A 21,864-nucleotide genomic window follows, 5' to 3' on the forward strand; every position below is an offset into this window, starting at 1 on the left:
GATTTGGCTCTATATTATCTTCTGACAGATGTGAGACTGGGACTATAAGGAAGTCAGACTTCCAAAGAATTGATGTCTTTGAACTACAGTGCTGGGGAAGACTCTTGAGAGGGACAGCCAGGAGATCAAACCAGTTAGTCCTAAAGGAAATCAACCCTGAAGGACTGATGCTGAAGCTCCAATACTTTGACTGCCGGATGTGAACAGCCAACTCATTGGAAAAGACCCTGATGCTGGAAAAGATTGAAGGGAAAAGGAGAAGAGGGCAACAGAGGAATAAATGGTTGGATGGAATCACCGATTCAATGGACATGAACTTAGGCAAACTCCAGGAGATGATGATGGACAGGGAGGGCTGGTGTGCTGCAGTCCATGGAGTCACAAAGAGTCGGACACAACTTAGCAACTCAATAACAGCAACAACTTCTTCTGACACTAGAGGAAGACTGGACTGACAAAGCAAAGCTCTAAGAGTGGATTTCAGGCTTTGGTTTAGCAGGGTCAAGGTGCTGGGTAGAGAATGGGAGCAGAGGGATGTGTCATTATCCCCTGGAGAACTTGGATTACAGAAAAGTGTGCTCCAGTGTGTTTAGGAGATCCACTTCTAATTCTTTAGAACTGTTCAATTTAGTAGATGAGAATGGGAAAAAAAAGGATAAAAATAATACACAGAAAAGAGCAGTAGAGATAACTGGAACTTGCCAGAAGGAGTGAGACTCAGACCAGAAGCTAACTGCTGAGGCATCCATCACACTAGACCCTCTCTATCCTATTGACCTGAGCACTAAGGACTCACCCGTCAGAACACTGGAGAATGGAAGACAAATACGAATCAGATGTTTGTGATAGGTAGTCACAGCTGCCTAAGCAGATCCCCTAGAGACTGCTCAGCCTGTGGTCTTTGGGTGTCTGTCTCTGTTTCAGGTAGCTCTCCTGGAAATTGTTGCATGGCCCTGAAATCTGCTGCTATCCAACTGTGGGCTCTGTGCTGCTGGAGGCCAGAGGAAAGAGTAATAGAAGTGGAGCTGGTCTGCTGAGCAAAGGCTCTCTCTCTCTCTCTCTTTTTTTTTTTTTTTTGTGAAGCAGGAGAGTGAGGAGTTGGGGGGAGGGGAGATTTGATTAAAGGAAGAAAAGCTTCTGTGACCAGGGCAACCAGAAGGCCCCCAAAAACCTGTGGGAGTTTTGGGGGAGAGGAATGGAGAAGTCCTGTAGATTTGTTACATCAAGATGTTAATGTTTTTAATCAAGGTTCCTAGGTGACCCATAGGCAATTAACTCATGGTCCAGTTCTCCCATTATTCGTCTTCAGCTGATTCTTCTCTTTGTACAATCTCTTTTCCCAACAAAGACTACTGAATTTGAGAAGTGGTTATGAGCTGCTACATTCAGCATTCATTTGATCCTAGTGCTTAATTTGTTTCTTTCTCTTTTAAAGCTGATTGAAAAAAAGGAGGAAGTTATTTCAATCAAGGATTTATCCTCTTGAGAGAAAAGGGAATCATTTAAATACATGGTGCATGGTACTTCTAAAACCAGGGCATGTAGCCTAATAAAATAATCCTGACCATATAAATGAACCCACATTTCTTTTTTATTTCCAGGTATGCTCAACTAGAACTGATATAGTTGTATAGATCAATGTTCATTCAAGTGATTATAGAATAATGGTTATAAAGGTACTGTTTTAGCAAGTTAACATTTCAAGGGCATAATTACAAATGCCTTAATAATAAAGGCATCTTTAGGATCACATGAATTTAAGAACAAGGCAAACCCACAGTTTATAGTTCACCTTACAGGTTGATAGCAAACCAGCTTTGAACTGAGCATAAAAGTTTTAGAGAGAAAAATAGATGGGGAGGTATTTAATAACATGGCATTTAAGCAGAAGACATGTTTTGTAGCTCAACTTGCTGTTTAACTTTATGCTTAAAATATTTCATAGTGTACTCTCCATTCCCATCCAGGACTATTTAAATTTTTACTTGCCAATTAGTTTGTAGGAGATTGGTTCATGAAGAGACAAGGTCAGTGGCATATTATCTATGAGTCACCAGGGCTAGCAAGTTTCATTAATGAAAAGGGGGACTCTGGATATAACCAGCATAAAGCTACTCAAAATTCACAGAAAATAGTACATATTTATTGAACAGGACTGTCAAAAGCACAGACTTTGCCCTCTACACTGGATTTATGATGTCAGGAACTTCCGCTGAATTTCTAAGTGTTAAATTTTCTAAAGGCAAAGATACCTGGGCTCAGTGGAAATGCTTAGAATTAGAAGAAAAAAAAAAAACCTCTGTGACTATCGACTGCTCTCTCTCCAGCGTTTCTCAGGCACGTGGTGGCTGACCTACGGGCTTCCAGGTGGATCCCTGGCGATGGCTTGCCTTACGGCTCTTTGGTCTTGCCAACCACAGAGCAAAATGGGAGGGAGGGGTGAAGAATGAATCTTCTTGGTGAGAGGTGTCCTATTTTTCATGACATTGCTCCATGTGTTTTAAATACTTTTTCTAGGAACAGTAATCAGTTTGCACACGTGTACGCAGACTGCTTCAACTGTCTTCCCTATTGCTAATAGAGATTTATGAGTTAGCTTTTCTAAGCCCTGGAAAGACGTTGGAGCTACATCTTAGAAACGAACCTGGGAACAGATGAGAACCTTGAAAGCCTTAGCACCTGACTATGTATAATCTATCTCTCTTGTATGCTCTCTTCCTGGATGAAAAAAATTAGTGACGTGTGAACCATTTCTCATTGTTAAATAGATGCATCAGATTTAAAATTACTTTAACCAATGAAGGAAATTGAATTGGGATACAGAATTGGGTCTGAGGAGAAGTGGGGTCCATGTCAGCAACCAGATTTGGGTCGGTTGTAGCTGATAAAAATTTACCAGATCATGACCATTTCCTCAATAATTCCAAATATATTAATGTTAGGGTGTTTTGGTTGTGCTCTTCAAGTCATCTGACTAATTAGTTTGATCATTCCAAAGACTGAAATCCCAAGTGTCTGAAATTCAGGTGTCTGGAATACGGTCAATGAAATTTATAAAAATAATAAAGTCACTGCCATTTAGTGAAAATATTATTAATCCTCATAATAAAAATGTCCTTTAATCACATTGAAATATATTGCATTTTGGCCTGTAGCCTGTTTTGTTAAGTTTGATATATTTATGTAACATAAATAGAAACTAAATTAATAATTAGTCAATGAAATAGTGCACACCTGGTAATAAATATAATTTTATTTTTCAGAACATTTTTCAGAGTAGTTAAATCAGTACTCTTATTTAGTAGTTTGTCTTTTATTAATGTTGCCATACTTTTTTCCTATTTTTAAACTTTCTCCTGTGTTTGCTCCATTGTGTCCTGTTTTTTGAGACCCCATGGACTGTAGCCCTCCAAGACCTTCTTGTTCTTGTTCATGGGAGTTCCCAGGCAAGAATACTGGAGTGGGTTGCCATTTCCTCCTCCAGATCTTCCCAAACCAGGGATCGAACCCTTGTTTCCTGTGTCTTCTACATTGCAGGTGGTTTCTTTACCTGCTGAGTCATTGGGAAGTCTAACCTTACCTCTGTTCTCACTCTAAATACTGTTTCTTCCAGTATTCGAAAAGTGTGAATATTCTGAAAGTCTCTAGTCCAGGTATCTTCAGATAAAAAATACCATTTTTCCCAGCTGGCATGCTAAAATAGGGGATCTTTCTGACCCAGGGATCAAACCCACATCTCTTTTGTCTCTTATGTTTCCTGCATTGGCAAGCAGATTCTTTATCAGTAGTACCACCTGGGAAGCCCAATATAGTAGCAGTGCTATTTAAAGTTTTTGTGATTTCAGTGATGCACATTTTGCTGTTTATTTCTCTTACTTATCTGCTCAAGAGTAGGGACTATGACATCTGATCTCTTGAGTGTGGTTCATGAAGCTGAGTTGGTACTATTTCCACTTCAGGTCATACCAACTTCAAGCAAGAATGCTAATCTTTCCTGCTGTGCTGCTGCTGCTAAGTCGCTTCAGTCATGTCCGACTCTGTGCAACCCCAAAAACGGCAGCCCACCAGGCTCCCCTGTCCCTGGGATTCTCCAGGCAAGAACACTGGAGTGGGTTGCCATTTCCTTCTCCAATGCATGAAAAGTGAAAAGTGAAAGTGAAGTCGCTCAGTCATGTCCGACTCCTAGCGACCCCATGGACTGCAGCCCATCAGGCTCCTCCATCCATGGGATTTGCCAGGCAAGAATACTGGAGTGGGGTGCCATTGACTTCTCTGAGTCTTTCCTAGGTTTCTCAAAGGAAGGACCTCCCTGTGTTCCTCTGGTGTAATAACAAAGAAGCAAAGCAGTATAAACTTGTGCACTGGACATAAACTTTTTTTTAGTGTTTTAACAAGATATATAGACTATGGTTTCTGGTATCAGAAACCATAAACTAGATGTTCATCCTTCTGATGATACATATAGCCTAATATTTGCCACTGAATTATGAAAATGAGGGATTTGATAGTTAATAAAAGAATCTGCCTGCAATGCAGGAGACCCGGGTTCAATCCCTGGGTCGGGAAGATCCCCTGGAGACGGGAATGGCTACTCACATTAGTATTCTTGCCTGGAGAATCCCATGGACAAAGAAGCCTGGTGGGCTACAGTCCATGGGGTCACAAAGAGTTGGACGTGACTCAGCGACTAATACTTTCATTTCACTTTGGGCTTCCTAGGTGGCGCTAGTGGCAAAGAACCAGCCCCCGCCCCCACTCCTCACCCCGCCCCCACTCCTCACCCTGCCCCCCCCTCCCCCGCCACACATACAACAATGCAGTAGATGCAAGAGATGCAGGTTTCATCCCTGGGTCAGGAAGATCCTCTGGAGAAGGACATGGCAACCCACTCTAGTAGTCTTCTCTGGAGAATCCCATGGACAGAGGAGCATTGCAGCTCAGAGTTGGACACGACTTAAGTTACTTAGCATGTATGCATGAAATGACACAGTCTTAATGGACTTGCCCTTTTAATCTTCCCTGTAAGCAGAAAAGAGAGAGGCATCAAATAATATTTTATGTTGCTCATGTACTTTGTGGGTCAGGGATTCAAAAGGGGCTCAGCAGAGACAGCTTGTTTCTGCTTCAGGGTGTCTGAGGTCTCAGCCAGGGAGGGAGATTTGAATACCTGGGCATGAGTCAGACTGCTGGAGGCTACATTCATCTGGAGACTTCTCTGCTTATAGGTCTGGCACCTGGACTGAGATGACTTGAAGGCTTGGCTCCGAGTTTTCTACCAACCAGATCCTAGCACATGGGATTTTCATGTGACTTGAGCTTACTTGCAGCACGGTGGCCACCAGGAAGCTTCTGCTGTGGTGGCTGTGGGCTTATGAATGTATTTTCCAGCAAAAAGAAAAGATGGAAGGCACATGACCTTCTGTGACAAAGCCCTGGAAGTCACTTCTGCTTATTATGTTGGTCAATCCTGTCAGAACGTCACCTGAATTCAAGTGGTGAAGAACAGACTTCATACCTTGGTGGTGGTGACAGGGGATGGGAGGGGGATATCAAAGAATTCCAGTCATACTTTATTTATTTTTTAAAATTTTTTAAAAATATTTTTAACACCAAAAACATTTCATATTGGGGTATAGCCGATTAACAATGTTGTGGTAGTTTCAGGTGAATATGTATGGCTGAGTCCTTTTGCTGTCCAGCCATGCTTTAAAACAGCCTGAGGAGGAATGGCTTTCCTCTGACAAAGCTTTGTTCAAGTATTGTGGATAAGGCTCAGATTGGTTACTCCTTGTTTCCCTGTGGACTCTATTTCATGTTCGTGAAGTTCTTTTAACTCCATGTGTGGTAAACACTTCCTTTACAAGAGAAAAGAAAGTGAAGAACTAAATTTTCTTGAGTTCTGACTGATCATATGTGTCATATTTACACCCCTCTCCCCCCCACTAAACTCATGTCAACATTAAATATGCCTAATCTGTTCTGGGAGTAGAAAGGTTCTTCTTAGAACCCTATAGGAGGGTTTTTCTTCACAGTCATTATTTTGGAGAGGGTGTGACTTGACTGACTCAATTTCCTCCAAGACTATGTGTCTCCAACATGTCAAATGTGTCTGACTACCATCCCTAGAGAAAGTCTCTCAGAGTCAACACAGAGTTGATTTGGGTGAATTAGGATCTGGAGGATAGAAAAGAACTCAAACTTTGGTTTCTGTGATAAGTATTGATTAACATAAGAAAAATAGATTTATAAATATCTAAGTAGCTAATGGGGCTTCCCTGATAACTCAGTGGTAAAGAATCTGCCTGCAGTGCAGGAGATGCACGAGGCTCCGGTTTGATCCTTGAGTGGGGAAGATCCCCTGGAGGAGGGCATGGCAACCCACTCCAGTATTCTGGCCTGGAGAATCTCAAGGACAGAGGAGCCTGGAAGGCTATAGTCCATGAGGTCACAAAGCATCCAACACTTTTACGGGAAGATGTGGGACATTCCGAGGAAAGGGATACAGTCTTTGTTCTTAAATAAATTTACCATCCTATGTGAAAGGTAGACAAGCAGATGTACCTTCTCAAATATGTACAGCTGCTTAAAACATGTGTAAAACTCCCCTTGGTGTGTAAACACAGAACTAGGTATAGCCATTCTTACGAGGCAGCTGAGCCAGAAGTCATGAAAGATTGGAGCCAGGTGCTGTTAACAAGGAATGCTCAGTGAGGAAGGTGAATCTCAAGGGGAGGAATCGAGTTCCATGGGGATGAGGTAAAGAAATCACAGTAGGAAGAAGATCCAGAGGTCTCTCAGAAAGGCTGAGGTATTTTGAAAGTCCATCTTCAGAGATGTGTGCTTCTTGACCAAATTGAACCTTTGAGTCTAATTCTAACTGCTTGGAAATATTTCCTGGGTAATATATTCCCTTCCACCACCCCACAGCTTCTTCCAGCTACCAAGCCATAGATTTCGTCAGAGAAAGGCTCGTTTTTTCACTAGCCTTGGTATATTCTGCAGGATCCAGGATGTACTAGATACATTTTAATGGAATTGGGTTACCTTGAGCAGGCCCAGCCCTTGACATCTCCTGACCAGCTCACACCTTTTTAGGCCTCTATTTCCTGAGTTCCCTAGAAGTGCCCTGGGGATATTCTTAGACCTGTTTTAAAATCTGAAGCCTTTGCATAAAACAATACTGTCTCTTTGAAAGTCTACACAGCTGTTTTTATTGAGCAGTCATATTATGCTGGTTATGCTTTATTATTTTGGAGGCATATCAATCCTTGTTGAATGAGCCCAGGGCCTAAGCCAAACTTTTCAGAAAAAGCAGAAAAATAGAAAGTACAAATGGATATTATTTTTTCCCTGCTGGAAGGAAGAAACTGAAAGTCATATCTGCTTTCAAAATATTCATGAGAATTTGTAAAAAACAAACAAACAAACAAAAAAGCCCCATCCAGGGTGTAGAATTATTTTTTCCTCTCCCCACTTAATTCATTTTTGTTTTTAGCATTTTCTTTTCTCATTTCCTATGGAAACAGTTCTAGGTTTCAAGACCTGCTGCTGCTGCTTCTGCAAATGCCTTCCACACATTTCACATCCAAGGGTTTTAGTCATGGTCACGAAGGCAAAGGAAATGAAAATGCACCCATCACACTGGTTCACAGGCAGGACTAGCCCACAGAAGTCCCACTGGTTGGCCAAGGCTGGTTCAAGACTCTTTTTGCCAAGATGTTGCTGCTGCTACTAATCCTTTGGTGGTTCCTTGGAATAAAGCCCAGAAAGGACAAGTTAGTTTGGGCCATGATGGGGTTATCAGAAAAGCCCCAACACCTAAGACTCTAACCCTGACACTTGTGATCCTCACAATGGAGTTAAAACAAAACAGAAAATGATCCTGTTCTTGTAATCTTAGCTCTGCCCAGGTCACCATCTTGCCTGGCTGGTTTTGTTGATGGCAGCGTAATGTGACTCAGATTCTAAGGTGGAACTGTCTCCAGGACCGGGGAGTGGTGGATTATATAACCAACCTGGGGTAGTGTCAGGTTTATCAGAGGCTGATAGCTTACAGCTACTTGCCTTTGCCAGAAACATTCAGGGAGATCTTGTTTTTCTTTGTAAGGCAGAGTAAAAGGGTTCAAAATTCTACAGACTCAAATGAACACATGGTTTATGAAGATTTATTTTCCATGTAGAATCTATGGTTCATTTAAAAACACATTCCTTAATAATCTCTTTTCCAGCTGTGCATCTTTTCTTTGTCAAGGCTGGTGGATGGTGCAGGAAACAATATGTGTAATAAGACCCCTAGAATGCTGAGAATCAGTGGGGAGATAAAGGATCCATGTTTGGTGAATTAACAAGCAGAAAGTGATTCTAAATAATGTAACCTCGACACACACTGGCAAAAGAAGACAAGGTGCCAAATATATAAATAGCAAAAAAAAAAAAATTGCATTTTATTAAGTAATAACAAAATCATTTATTTGCAATACAGGGAAACACTTAACAATTTAGTAATCAACAGTTAGGACTGAGATGTTTAGTTCTGTGATTCCCTCTGGAATGGATCTGGGGTTCAGATTATGTCTAAAAGGCAGCAGGTTATTAAAAATGATTTTCATTCTTTATCCCACCTCAACCCACTTATCTGTGTTATTGCTTAAGAGTGTTACAGACAACGGTAAAGTAGGAGAGAGAGGAAAGAATAGCTTATATAGGGGATTTGCCCAGATCTAGTCCCAAAGAGTCCAGAAGATCTTGCATTTATCCAGGTTTTTCGCTAACTCAAAGAACTCTGGGAAGTCTAATCTAGATGCAGGCACAAGTGAAAATCTAAAGTGACCTGGAGTCCTTATTTCTCTACACTTTCCTCTTGGCAAAGGGCCAGAGTCAGTCCTATGCATGTTTTTGAGACTATATGCATGTAGGGAATAATTGAGTTATACATTATAAAAATGATTTTGACCTTAAGGAAAACCTTGTATTATGTTATTATGAAAAATAATGATATATAAGTAGAGAGTATCATGACTTTTTAAAACATTATCACTGCTATTATTTTAATTGATCAAGCCAAACAATTTTTCAAAGTAAAGAAAACATTATCCCCATTTCATGGAGCAATTCATGGAGGCTCTAAAACAATAAATAATTTATGCAAGATAAATTAGAAAGTGAGTAACCCAAAACACTTTCCATTTAAGGACTTTTGTGACTCCTTAAAATGTGTTCCTTAAAACACTACCCATGTTTTTTTATTGACCTTCAGTCACTAAGTTACATCCGACTGTTTGCAACCCTATGGACTGCAGCACATCAGGCTTCCGTGTGCTTCACTGTCTCCAGAGTTTGCTCAAATTCATGTCCATTGAGCTGGTTTTGCCATCCACACATCTCATCCTTTGTTGCCCCCTTCTCCTCCTGCCCTCAATCTTTCCCAGCATCAGGGTGTTTTCCAATGAGTCAACTCTTCTCATCAGGTGGCCAAAGTATTGGAGTTTCAGCTTCAGCCTCAGCATCAGTCCTTCCAATAAATATTCAGGACTGATTTCCTTTAGGATTGACTGGTTTGATCTCCTTGCTGTCCAAGGGACTCTCAAGAGTTTTCCAGGACCACATTTCAAAAGCATCAATTCTTCAGTGCTCAGCCTTCTTTATGGTCCAACTCTCGCACTGTAAATGACTGGGAAAAACCATAGCTTTGACTATATGGACCTGTGTTGGCAAAGTGACGTGTCTGCCTTTTAATATGCTTTGTAGGTTTGTCATAGCTTTTCCTCCATGTTAGGTAGCATAATGGCCCTTCAAAGATTTCCATATCCTGATCCCTGGATCCTGTGAATATGTCGCTTTTCATTGAAAGAGTATTTAGTATTGCAGATGGAATTAGGGTTGCTAATCAGCCGACCTGAAAATAGGGAAATTATCGTGGACTACCTGAGTGGACCCAGTGAAATCACAGAGGTCCTTCAAAGTGGAAGCGGAAGGCAGAAGAGAAGGTCAGAGTGATATAACATGAGAAGGACTTGATCTGCTGCTGATGGCTATGACAATGGAGAAAGAGACATGCACTAGGGGATTCAGATGTCTCTGGAAGCTGGAAACAAGTTATGGAATATGCTTTCTCCTAAAGCCTCCAAAAAGGAATCCTGACACCCTGATTTTAGCCCAACGAGACATGTATCAGACACCTAACCTACAGAACTGTCAGGACATATATTTAGGCTATTTTTTGTAAATTTTTATTTATTTATTTATTTTGGCCAAAAGGAATGTGGGATCTGAATGCCCTGACCAGGGATTGAACCCAAGCCCCCCTGCATTGGAAGCATAGAGTCTTAACCACTGGACTGCCAGGGAAGCCCCTATTTGTGCTGTTTTAAGCCACTCATCTTGTAGTTATTTGTTACAGCAGCAATAGTATACTAATCCACTAGTGCCATCACATGTTTTATTAAGAAAGCATTTCTAAGACAATGGTATGCTGCTAAAAGTTTAAGAACCAGATCTCCCAGAAAAATAAACAATTAACCTCTTCAGTTCAGTTCAGTCACTGAGTCGTGTCCAACTCTTTGCGACCCCATGAATTGCAGCACACCAGGCCTCACCTGTCCATCACCAACTCCCAGAGTTTACTCAAACTCATGTGCATTGAGTCGGTGATGCCATCCAGCCATCTCATCCTCTGTTATCCCCTTCTCCTCCTGCCCACAATCCTTCCCAGCATCAGGATCTTTTCCAATGAGTCAACTCTTCGCATGAGGTGGCCAAAGTACTGGAGTTTCAGCTTCAGCATCAGTCCTTCCAATGAACACCCAGGACTTATCTCCTTTAGGATGGACTGGTTGGATCTCCTTGCAGTCCAAGGGACTTTCAAGAGTCTTCTCCAACACCACAGTTCAAAAGCATCAATTCTTTGGTGCTCAGCCGTCTTCACAGTCCAACTCTCACATCCATACGTGACCACTGGAAAAACCATAGCCTTGACTAGATGGACCTTTGTTGGCAAAGTAATGTCTCTGGTTTTTAATATGCTATCTAGCTTGGTCATAACTTTCCTTCCAAGGAGTAAGCATCTTTTAATTTCATGGCTGCAGTCACCATCTGCAGTGATTTTGGAGCCCCAAAAAATAAAGCCTGACACTGTTTTCACTGTTTCCCCATCTATTTGCCATGAAGTGATGGGACCAGAAGTCATGATCTTAGTTTTCTGAATGTTGAGCTTTAAGCCAACTTTTTAACTCTCCTCTTTCCCTTTCATCAAGAGGCTTTTGAGTTCCTCTTCACTTTCTGCCATAAGAGTGGTGTCATCTGCATATCTGAGGTTACTGATATTTCTCCCAGCAATCTTGATTCCAGTTTGTGCTTCTTCCAGCCCAGCGTTTCTCATGATGTACTCTGCATAGAAGTTAAATAAGCATGGTGACGATATCCAGCCTTGACGTACTCCTTTTCCTATTTGGAACCAGTCTTTTGTTCCATGTCCAGTTCTAACTGTTGCTTCCTGACCTGCATATAGGTTTCTCAAGAGGCAGGTCAGGTGGTGTGGTATTCCCATCTCCTTCAGAATTTTCCACAGTTTATTGTGATCCACACAGTCAAAGGCTTTGGCATAGTCAATAAAGCAGAAATAGATGGTTTTCTGGAACTCTCTTGCTTTATCCATGATCCAGTGGACGTTGGCAATTTGATCTCTGGTTCCTCTGCCTTTTCTAAAACCAGCTTGAACATCTCGAAGTTCATGGTTCATGTATTGCTGAAGCCTGGCTTGGAGCGAGAATTTTGAGCATTACTTTACTAGCATGTGAGATGTGTGCAATTGTGCGGTAGTTTGAGCATTCTTTGGCATTGCCTTTCTTTAGTGCTGTCAATTTCTATGTTGTAAATGTTCCCAGCATGGCTGCACTCAAACTCCCAGTTCTATCTGAGTTGCGAAGAGTAGCCTACAATCTCTCATTAGCTGGTACTGGCCAGCTGCAAGAGGCTACTGAAATAAGTTTAAGAAACTACACACTTAACCTTTTTGGAATTTCACTTTGCACATTCGATTTATTAGAGGTAGCTCTTCAGATAAGAAGTCTGCTTATTTCTACTTAACCCAGCATTCCAAACTTATGTGACAACATTCTTTCTCCAGAATGGTAGACCTTAAGTGGAAACTTGGAAAGTTATTGATGACCTATTAGCCACTAGGTCTGCTGCTGCTGCTGCTAAGTTGCTTCAGTCGTGTCTGACTCTGAGACCCCATAGACGGCAGCCCACCAGGCTCCCCTGTCCCTGGGATTCTCCAGGCAAGAACACTGGAGTGGGTTGCCATTTCCTTCTCCAATGCATGAAAGTGAAAAGTGAAAGTGAAGTCGCTCAGTTGTGTCCGACTCCTAGTGACCCCATGGACTGCAGCCTACCAGGCTCCTCTGCCCATGGGATTTTCCAGGCAAGAGTACTGGAGTGGGGTGCCATTGCCTTCTCCAACTAGATCTACTATCTCCTAACTTAGATTTTTTTAAGCTCTGCCAAAACATTTACCAAATTCATGAATGCATTTTATTTTCCCTTATTATCTATCTCATAATATTTGGGGCATATAAGTCTAGGGGTAATAATGTGGGAGAAACAGAAGTAAGGTATTTGTGGCTAACTCGCATCACTGACTGCCCACTTTGCAGGATTAGGCAAGTAGAAGCAAGCAGCTGATGAAAAAATGATCTCTATTGACATCACAGATTACTGAGTGAGGATCTCTTCTCTTCTACCATGATCAATCCAAGTTGTCAACTGAGTGAGGGTCACCGTGCATCAAAGAGACCAGCTTTTGAGCCCTGGGTGTTAGTGTAATAGGATAAATGACATTTGCCCTGTGACTACTACTTGGTATAATTCCCTCTCCTGGGCTTTTCAGAAGCTTGGGGGAATCTTTTGATAATGATTTAATTTTTCTCCTGAGCTTGTTAACTCTGCTTATTAGCGGCATAGGGGTAGGGGTTGGGGTGCTTTAATCTTGCTAATTAACTGCATTTCTGTCTCTTCCTGTTTAGATAATTTCTCTTGGATGACTCAGTCTCTTTAGGGTAAATGTTCAGTCTTTCGGATTTCTCAACCATCTCCCTGCGCTTCCCCAAGATGGTGTCGTATGTCTCAGGGTCGGGGGCCGGGGGGAGATCCTGTAATCCTGTGGTAGCGGCAAGTGGAGCGTCTATGAATGCAGGTCCTTGTTCTGTGTGCAGATCTGGGGCTCTGTGGTGAGGAAGTTCGTCTGTGCGGCCCCCCTGGGGTCTGCTGACAAGTTCTGGCTCCATGCGGCCTCTGGGGAGGTCATGTTGATATCCACACCTGACGGGGGTGGGCCTGGCCGCTTGCTCGCAGTCTCAAGGCTCCATGCTCTGCTGCCCTCACTTCCAACCCAGACTTCCTCCAGCCTTCTCGACACTTCTGTGTGCTCTATTTGCTGCTTACAGGATCCAGGCATGTCCCATGTTGAAAAATGCCACTTCAGGCTCTCAAGGGACGTCACTCCAATAGCAGCATTGTCATGTGAGTGGCATGTTGGACCAGACACAGAGACAAATCCATCAAATTCAGTCAAATTTGTCATCCTTCCAATTATACCAGAGAAAGTAGATCATTGACTCATATTCTCAGATCTTCCAAGATATTGGGGGGTGGGGGGAAGGACTAAGGAGTCAGGTTCTGCCATCATTGCCTCAGGCTTCTCTCGTTTTCGCACTCTGCCATGCTCATCAAGTGACTCTGCATTGCACTTTCTTTCCAATTGAAATACATCTTAGGCTACATCTATTTCAATAAGCCTCATGTCTTAGCCTTCCTGGGTACTAGACATATCCTCTCTTTACAAGGGAGGAAACTCTATGCAGTGGGGACTTCCCTGACAGTCCAGTGGTTAAGACTCTGCACTTCCATTGCAGGGGCCTCGGGTTCCATCTCTGGTCAGGGGACTAAGATCCTGCATACCACATAGCATGGCCAATAAGTAAATCCATAAATAAAATATGCATACCTAGGTGTGGTTTTTTCCCTTTAAGGAATCGTGGAAAAACTAGGAAGTAAGGATTACCTAGGAGGAAAATACACTGACTTAATATCGTGGCTATTCCCTTTGTACCTTCCAATAGAACTGCGCTAATGTAGACATATAGATCCCACTGACATTATGCATTATGATATCACTTGAGAATTTCAGTAAATCTCAATTGAATTTTATACCTAATTGTGTGCATTCATTTGACGAATCCCTGGGAGCTAAAGTAGTATGATCCTTGTGGACACCAGTATTCATAAGATACTTTTAATAGACTCAGAAGATTAGACTCAGAAGAAAGAAGGCTTTAGTTCCCAGATGAAAGGATTCCCCCAACATTCCTCTAGTAATTTGTATTTTGCTCTATTAGCACATATTATACCATGTTGTAATTAGTTGTTTCCATTTCGTCTTTCTCCTCTTCCAGCATCTCTCCATATGTATATTAACCACACAGGACTACAAGAGGCAGAATCTTTTGATAATGATGTGTCTGTATCTTTCACATGTGTATCTCAGGTATTTGCCTGAAACACATTAACTACTCAATCTATGAATGGGTCAAGTGGTTTGCTAAGTACACTTTCAGCAAATAGGCAGCAGAGAAAAGAAACTTGTTTCATTATCAGTGTCAGGGCTCTGGTGGAGGCTTGTTACTCAGCACAAACACTAACTCATGAGAAGTAAATCATTGCAGGTTGAAAACTTCACTTGAAAAAATTTTCATCAAGTTTGACAATGTACATTGTGTGAAAATGAAATATCCAACCAATATGGACATGCTGCCGCTGCTGCTGCTAAGTTGCTTTAGTCGTGTCTGACTCTGTGTGACCCCATAGATGGCAGCCCACCAGGCTCCTCAGTCTCTGGGATTCTCCGGGCAAGAATAATGAAGTGGGTTGCCATTTCCTTCTCCAATATGAACATGGGCTCTATAGTAATATTTTTATGACAAAATAAGCATAGTTGGAATAAGCAGAGGGTATCTAGATATTTCCTATCATCATTATTGTTATTGCTGTTGTTATTACTACAGAGTGTACTGCTTATTATCTCATTCAGTGGTAAGGAATCCACTGCCAATGCAGGAGATGCAGATTTTATCCCTGGGTTGGGAAGATCTCCTGGAGAAGGAAATGGCAACCCATTCCATAGTCTTGCCTGGGAAATCCCATAGATAGAGGAATCTGGTAGGCTATAATCCTTGAGGCTGAAAAAGAGTCAGACATGTCTAAGTGACTAGATAACAACAACAACAATTTACTGCAAAGGGTACTGCTATTAGCTCCAATCAATAGCTCTTCTTTTTAAAATTTAAGCCATTTTAAATTAAAAATTAATGCCTATTTATTGTAGAAAAATTTGGAAAGCACAGGTAGGTTACAAAAGATAATTTACTGTGAAGATAATCACCATTAATAGTTCAATCTACCTATTTCTTTTAAAAATGACATCAAGTTGTATTTACTGTTTTACATAGTGCTTTTGGTTTGACTTAATATTATTTTGACACCTCTTACATATTTTTCTTTTTCTATTCTAAATGCTAAATCATACTGACTTCAATATATCTTCTTTCAATTTTTATGCAGTATTAGAATGTTTTTTTCCCCCCCTCCTGTAAAGAAAGAATTTGGCTTTATTTAGGAGAGTTTTCTTTCCACTATATTCAAGCAGTCTTTGGTGTTTTTAGGGGTTCCTTCATTTTTAAACATGAGAAATGATTTTTATTGGGCTATGCAGTCGGTTAGTGAATTATGCCCTGGGCCTGGCTTTGAGTCATAGGCTCAATCATAATTGTAAGAGAGACCCACATTCTGCCATTAGATTATCTTAATACTGTGGGAACATGTTAGCCAACTCTCATGTCTGTTGTCCTGAATATAAATGTAAACTAATTTGTTGAAATGTGGACAGAGTTCATGCTGGGGCTTCAAGTAAAGAAAGTTTTTACGGGGTAAACATGCTCTTCACAAGTGCAGGTGTTTCAGGAGCGTAGAACAGGTTCTGCTCCATACATGAACCCCAAATGGCCTTCAGCTCATCTGTCCAACAGGTTGTATGAAGTGAAAGTGTTAGTTGTTCAGTTGTGTCCTACTCTTTGTGATCCTATGGATGGTAGACTGCCAAGATCCTCTGTCCATGGGATTCTCCAGGCAAGAAAACTGGAGTGGGTTGCCATGCCCTTCTTCATGGGATCTTCCTGATACAACAATGGACCCGTGTCTCTTACGTCTCTTATGTTGGCAGGCAGTTCTTCATCACTGGGCTTCCCTGATAGCTCAGTTGGTCAAAGAATCCGCCTGTAATGTGGGAGACTTGGGTTCAATCCCTGGGTTGGGAAGATCCCCTGGAAAAGGGAAAGGCTACCTACTCTGGTTATTCTGGCCTGGAGAATTCCATGGACTCTATAGTCCATGGGGTCACAAAGAGTCGAACATAACTGAGTGGCTTTCACTTTATTTACCACTAGCACCTCCTGGGAAGCCCAACAGGTTGCATAGATATAGGTATTTCTCAAAGAGGGAGTACCTGAGTCTCAGACTAAATTGATTTTCCTGGAAGCTAAACTGAGAATTTAAACCAAAATAGAACAACACACAAATAAATCCAAGTACATTGTAATATCATAAGAAAACAGTTGCCATGTGTTTGTAATGTCAGATAAATATCACAAGTTAAGCCAAAGAGGACCATTGTACTTTGTGTTGAAAGAAGCTGTAAGCACATTAGTGAGAAAAACCAAGGTAGGTGGATGAGCATAGGGGAATCTCAGAGCGGGTAACTTAATAAGCACTTGATTGGGGCTGCTGCTAAGTTGCTTCAGTCGTGTCCGACTCTGTGTGACCCCATAGACGGCAGCCCACCAGGCTCCCCCGTCTCTGGGATTCTCCAGGCGAGAACACTGGAGTGGGCTGCCATTTCCCTCTCCAATGCATGAAAGTGAAAAGTGAAAGTGAAGTCGCTCAGTCATGTCCGACTCTTCGAGACCCCACGGACTGCAGCACTTCGAGACCCCATGGACTACCAGGCTCCTCCATCCATGGGATTTTCCAGGCAAGAGTATTGAAGTGGGTGCCATTGCTTTCTCTGCTTTATTGGGGCACTCTATATAAACTTATTAATTATGTACATATTCTTCTCCACATCATGGAGGGTCACGTAGCCTCTATCTGAGAAAATATTCTGATAACATCTTTTGACTTTGTTTGGTTACTATGTGAGCACAAAGATAATACATTTGTGCACACTTTGAAATAACTAATCTAAAATTCATATGAATATATGTCAGAAAAAATTGTCCTCAAATAAACTGGGGAAATTACAAAAATAAAAAAAAAGATAATAACATTGCATTTATAAGAAAGCTGTATAATTAATCTGGCTATCAGAAGTGTCTCTTTTTAGAGTATAATTCTTGCAATTAGAAATAGGGAAATCAATTGACAGTGGGTATATTTGACTATCACTCTCTTGGAGTCAAATCTGTATTCCTTTTGTTAAATTGGGAATTTGCAGTAGCACAATATAATCTTTGTGTAGCATGACAGGTCCCACAATTCAGCATAATTAGAGGTCAAAGATTGGGAATGGGAAGCAAAGTACATAATGACTAGTCACTTAAGAGTGTTTTCTAACTTTTCTACAGAAAATATTAATAAGATGATACAAATTTGGTAAAAAAATATCTTCCATGAATTAGGCTGTACTATAAAACGGTTAACTACATTTGACATTGCGTTTGTGTGTGTGTATGTATGGGAATATGCTAGGTCACCATGCGATGCAATTTGAAATGTCTTCTGAGAATCAGAAGCTATTAATAATAAGGAGTTGGGTCAAATTCTGGGGTTAGTTATTCATGGAAAGTGACATCTGCAAATTCAGTGTCTAATAAAAACATAAGGCAAATAAGTAAATGTTTCCTTTTCTTACATTAATTTTTTTTTGGTATGAGATGAATGTTATTACATTACCTTATTCTAAATGACTACTACAGAGTGGAGAACGAAAATAACATTTTACTTTTTATGTTTATAAAGTGAAGTGATCTAATTTAATTTGCTCGTTTTAAATAAAAGACATTTTAATAGCCTTATAAACTAGGATTCTGTTAATTAATGGAGAGTACTGCAGAAATAGAATACATTTCTGGTTTCTCTGCTGTAGGCAAAGATTTACTAAAACTTTATACAGACAATTCTAAGCAATCATGATTATATGTGTTGAGTGTAGAGGGCATGTGTCAGGCTCACTGATGTTTAAGGTCCTTTGGGCTTTCAAATTCTCTGTGGAGTTATTCCTCAATGAAGTTTAGCATTTTCTAACTTGTTTAAAAGGAAGAATTTTCGAGTTTTTCTTCAACATTGCTGAAACAGAGTATTTGCATTATTTTAAAAATCTTTAAATTATGAATGAATTATTGTCCCATCTGTGCAAGCGAATGCATAAAAATGCACCAGAATATTTGCTGCCTATTAAGCAACTGCATGTGTGTGTGTGTGTGTGTGTGTGTATGTTTTACCCAGAGTTAACTATGTTTCAGCTATGAGAAATTGAAATGTAGACTTTTACTGAGTTTAAACAGCATGTCAAAACTGACCCAAAGTGGTGGGACAATTTCTTAAGGTCTCAGTGTAGACTTTAAGACACACAGAGTTTGGCACACTGGCCCTTGAGAGTGGAGGTGGCCCTGGGGAGAAAACAGCTGGCTTTCAAATGCTTCATTCTTGGCCAACTCAGCCCTCCTCTCTGAATGGTTCCACAGGCTGGAAGCAGACTGTGTTCTAGTGAACATTTAAATCCCATCCAACGACTGTTGCCAACAAGGTCACCAGGAAGGTTTTGGGTGATAGGGACAAGGCCACAGTCTGTAAAAAAAAAAGAGAGAGAGAAACTAGGGTTATGTTATGATATTAGGAAATTTCACTGATTCTGTCAACAAATAGTGGTTGAATAACTGCAAAGTAGTAGACACTTGTGCTGTATCTTGTAGAGGGTCTAGCCATGCAGTCCAAAATGGAGCTACCAGTCACTGTGACTATTTCAATGAATTGAAATAAATAAAGTTCAGTTCCTCAGTCTCTCTGGCCACTTTCCATGTGCTTGGTAGCCACCTATGGCTAGTAGCTACCATATTGGACAGTGTGAATAAAAACATCTACATCATCACATAGAGTTCTCCTGGGGAGTGCTGGGGAACAGTCAAAGACATGGTTCTATGCTGTTCATGTTAGTAATTCATTTTTAGAGATTATGCAAAAAAATAGCTTCAATACCAAGCAGTGTGAATTAAGAGCCATTTGGGAAGTAAGGACAAGACACTTGAATAAGGTCAGAGGAGGAAAGATCAAATTGCAGAGAGTACTCAGAAGAGAGTTGCAGAAATTGGAGGATTTGATGTTGGAATGAAGAAAGAATATGATTTAGGAGGCAAAGGTAAATTGAAACACTCCCTACATAAACAAACACTGGAGTTCAAGTGCAGAAAAGGATGGCAAGTAGGTTGGGGTAAAGAGAGATGTGAGCAACTGAAGCCATTGGAGTTCTGGCTCTGAAAGGCCTTGTGAGCTAAGAGTTTGGTCTTTTTCCTAGAGGGATGGAGAAACCACTGGAACTTTTGAATGGGAAATGTGATCCAAGTATTATTTCAGGAAGCTATTTTTGGCAGCAATGCGCAGACCGGATCGGGTGGAGAGAGAAGGTGATAAACCACATTAATGCATATTGAAAATAGACCATATGTGCAGCTGTGAGGACCTGGGCTTGAATATCAGCAGTTCACTCTGGACGCATATTACAGTGACTCTTGATTAAAATAAGCTTATTTTGTAACAGTATTCTTATAAACCCAGGTCTGTATGTCCCTAAATGACTCATTGCTGTGTATTTTTCTTTATCCTCACAGTCAGAGGGATGCAGGTTCCTCAAGATTCATAGAGGAACAATAGGAAGGACCAAGGACAAGAAGGTAAGATCAGTGGGAAAAATAAAGGGAATGGAAATAATTCAGACTGAACAGAGAAACAGAATCCAGTAATTATAGAGCAGAAGTGATGAGAGAGATCTAGAGAGCTAAAGGCTCCCTCAATGCTGGGTCCGTTTACACGGCGGTGCAGTGGAGCCGGCTTGTCCTGGCTGTATGTATGGGCTTCTCAGTTTTGCTCTCAGTGAGGTCTCATGATGGGAGTGTTTACACTATGGAAATTGGCAGCTGCTACAAATCACAGCTTCTCCCGCCCCAAGCTGTGCCCATCCAGCTGTGCTGCCGCTGCAACCACAGGATCCACACAGATCAGCTTGATTTGTTCTGTAAAAGATAAGCTGGGAAACCAAAGACACTGTTGTGCCCACACTGTCATGCCAAGCGTGGGGAGACTGGTGCCTCACACCTAGAGTTGATAATTTTCGGTACACGTACGATCTACAGCGGTTTGTATTGTCATGTACCTACGTCTGAAACTAGGTATGAACATGCTCCAAATGTACTTTTATTTTTTCTTTCTTCCTGTGCATGGAGCTGCTCAGGAGTCACCCCAGAGAGTGCGGATTCCCTCTTCCTTGTTTCCTTGGACACATTTTATGTAGCTTGACTAGTGATTTATGGACAGGAAAACCATCTGCGTAGTTTCACTCTTACTAATTGATGTGCATGGCTTGTCTCCCTTTAAGTTTAGAGACTGTACGTTTTTTTCTTTTTAAAGGGGTTAGGCCCCTCGGTAACTGAGTACTTTTCCTACTGCAGCTGTAGTGAGGAGGGCTGTGATGGCTGATGTTTTACTATAACTACTGGCTGCCATGGGTTGAGTACTCATTTATGTTGCTGGTATTATCCTAAGCCCTTCACAAGCATCATCTCATTTCATCCTCACCACCATCCTTTCAGGTAGCTCAAATGGCAAAGAATCTGCCTGCAATGCGGGAGACCTGGGTTCAAAATCTGGGTTGGGAAGATCCCCTGAGAAGGGCATGGCAACCCACTCACTATTCTTACCTGGAGAATTCCATGGATAGAGGAGCATGGCAGGCTACAGTCCATGCAGTCAAAAGGAGTCAGACATGACTGAGCAACTAACACACACACACACGCACACACACACACACACATACACACACACGCGCACACACACACACATACACACACACACACACACAAAGTCCCTTACCTAAGAATGAGTTTTGTTCTAAGAGCATATTTGTAAGCCCAACGAAGTTAACCTAGGTACCCAACTAAAACAATTGGCTATATAGTAAGGTACTGTAATAGGTTTGTAATACAGTACCTTTCACACAAATAATACCTTGAAAAGCAAGCACAAAAAAAATAAAGAAAATGATTTTCATCTTATAGTACAGTACCTTGAAAAGTACAGTAGTACCAGCTCCATCACTGGGGCTTGAAATAAAGAGACTCTACTGCTATCCTCTGTGCAGGAGGGTGCAGTAAAGTACACAAAGCCACAGCCACCTGGAGAGGATGCAAGCACATGACAGTGTGCCAGACACGAATGAGCTTACAGGATTGGATATTTGAACACACGTTCGCCTCTTTGAAAGTTCTCAACTTGAAGGTTCATATTGAAGGCGTACGTGTGTTTTGTATTCGCTCAGTTGTGTCTGACTCTTTGCCACCCTTTGGAATGTAGCCCACCAGGTTCCTCTGTCCATGGGATTTTTCAGGCAAGGATACTGGAGTGGGAAGCCATGCTCTCCTCCAGGGGATCTTCCCGACCCAGGGATTGAACCTGTGTCTCCTGGGTCAGCAGATGGAGTCTTCACCACTGAGCCACTGGGGAAACCTTTTGTATGTAGGGGACTTGCTGTATTATGTTCATTTGACA

The 21,864-nt window shown here is 41.4% G+C and overlaps 1 protein-coding gene across 18 annotated transcripts in view; it reads left to right on the plus strand.

The window, feature by feature from the left end:
* Positions 1-21,864, plus strand: part of LOC129624595 (uncharacterized) — a 324,961-nt gene that overhangs the window by 63,082 nt on the left and 240,015 nt on the right. For 13 of the 18 annotated variants that reach the window (XR_008701016.1, XR_008701015.1, XR_008701025.1 and 10 more), the window contains one exon: positions 19,932-19,994. The exons of 1 other annotated variant lie outside the window; for it this stretch is intronic. Coding sequence is in view for 7 of the 17 variants with exons in the window: in XM_055542753.1 (XP_055398728.1) it covers positions 19,932-19,994 (63 nt within the window). In the remaining 10 variants the exon portion in view is untranslated. Of the gene's footprint in view, positions 1-28; positions 3,175-5,225; positions 5,845-19,931; positions 19,995-21,864 lie in introns of those variants that run through there. 4 more of the 18 variants (XR_008701026.1, XR_008701033.1, XR_008701041.1 and 1 more) reach the window with 2 other exon arrangements.

The sequence above is a fragment of the Bubalus kerabau genome, chromosome 12, assembly GCF_029407905.1.
Source record: "Bubalus kerabau isolate K-KA32 ecotype Philippines breed swamp buffalo chromosome 12, PCC_UOA_SB_1v2, whole genome shotgun sequence".
Taxonomy (NCBI): Eukaryota; Metazoa; Chordata; class Mammalia; order Artiodactyla; family Bovidae; genus Bubalus; species Bubalus kerabau.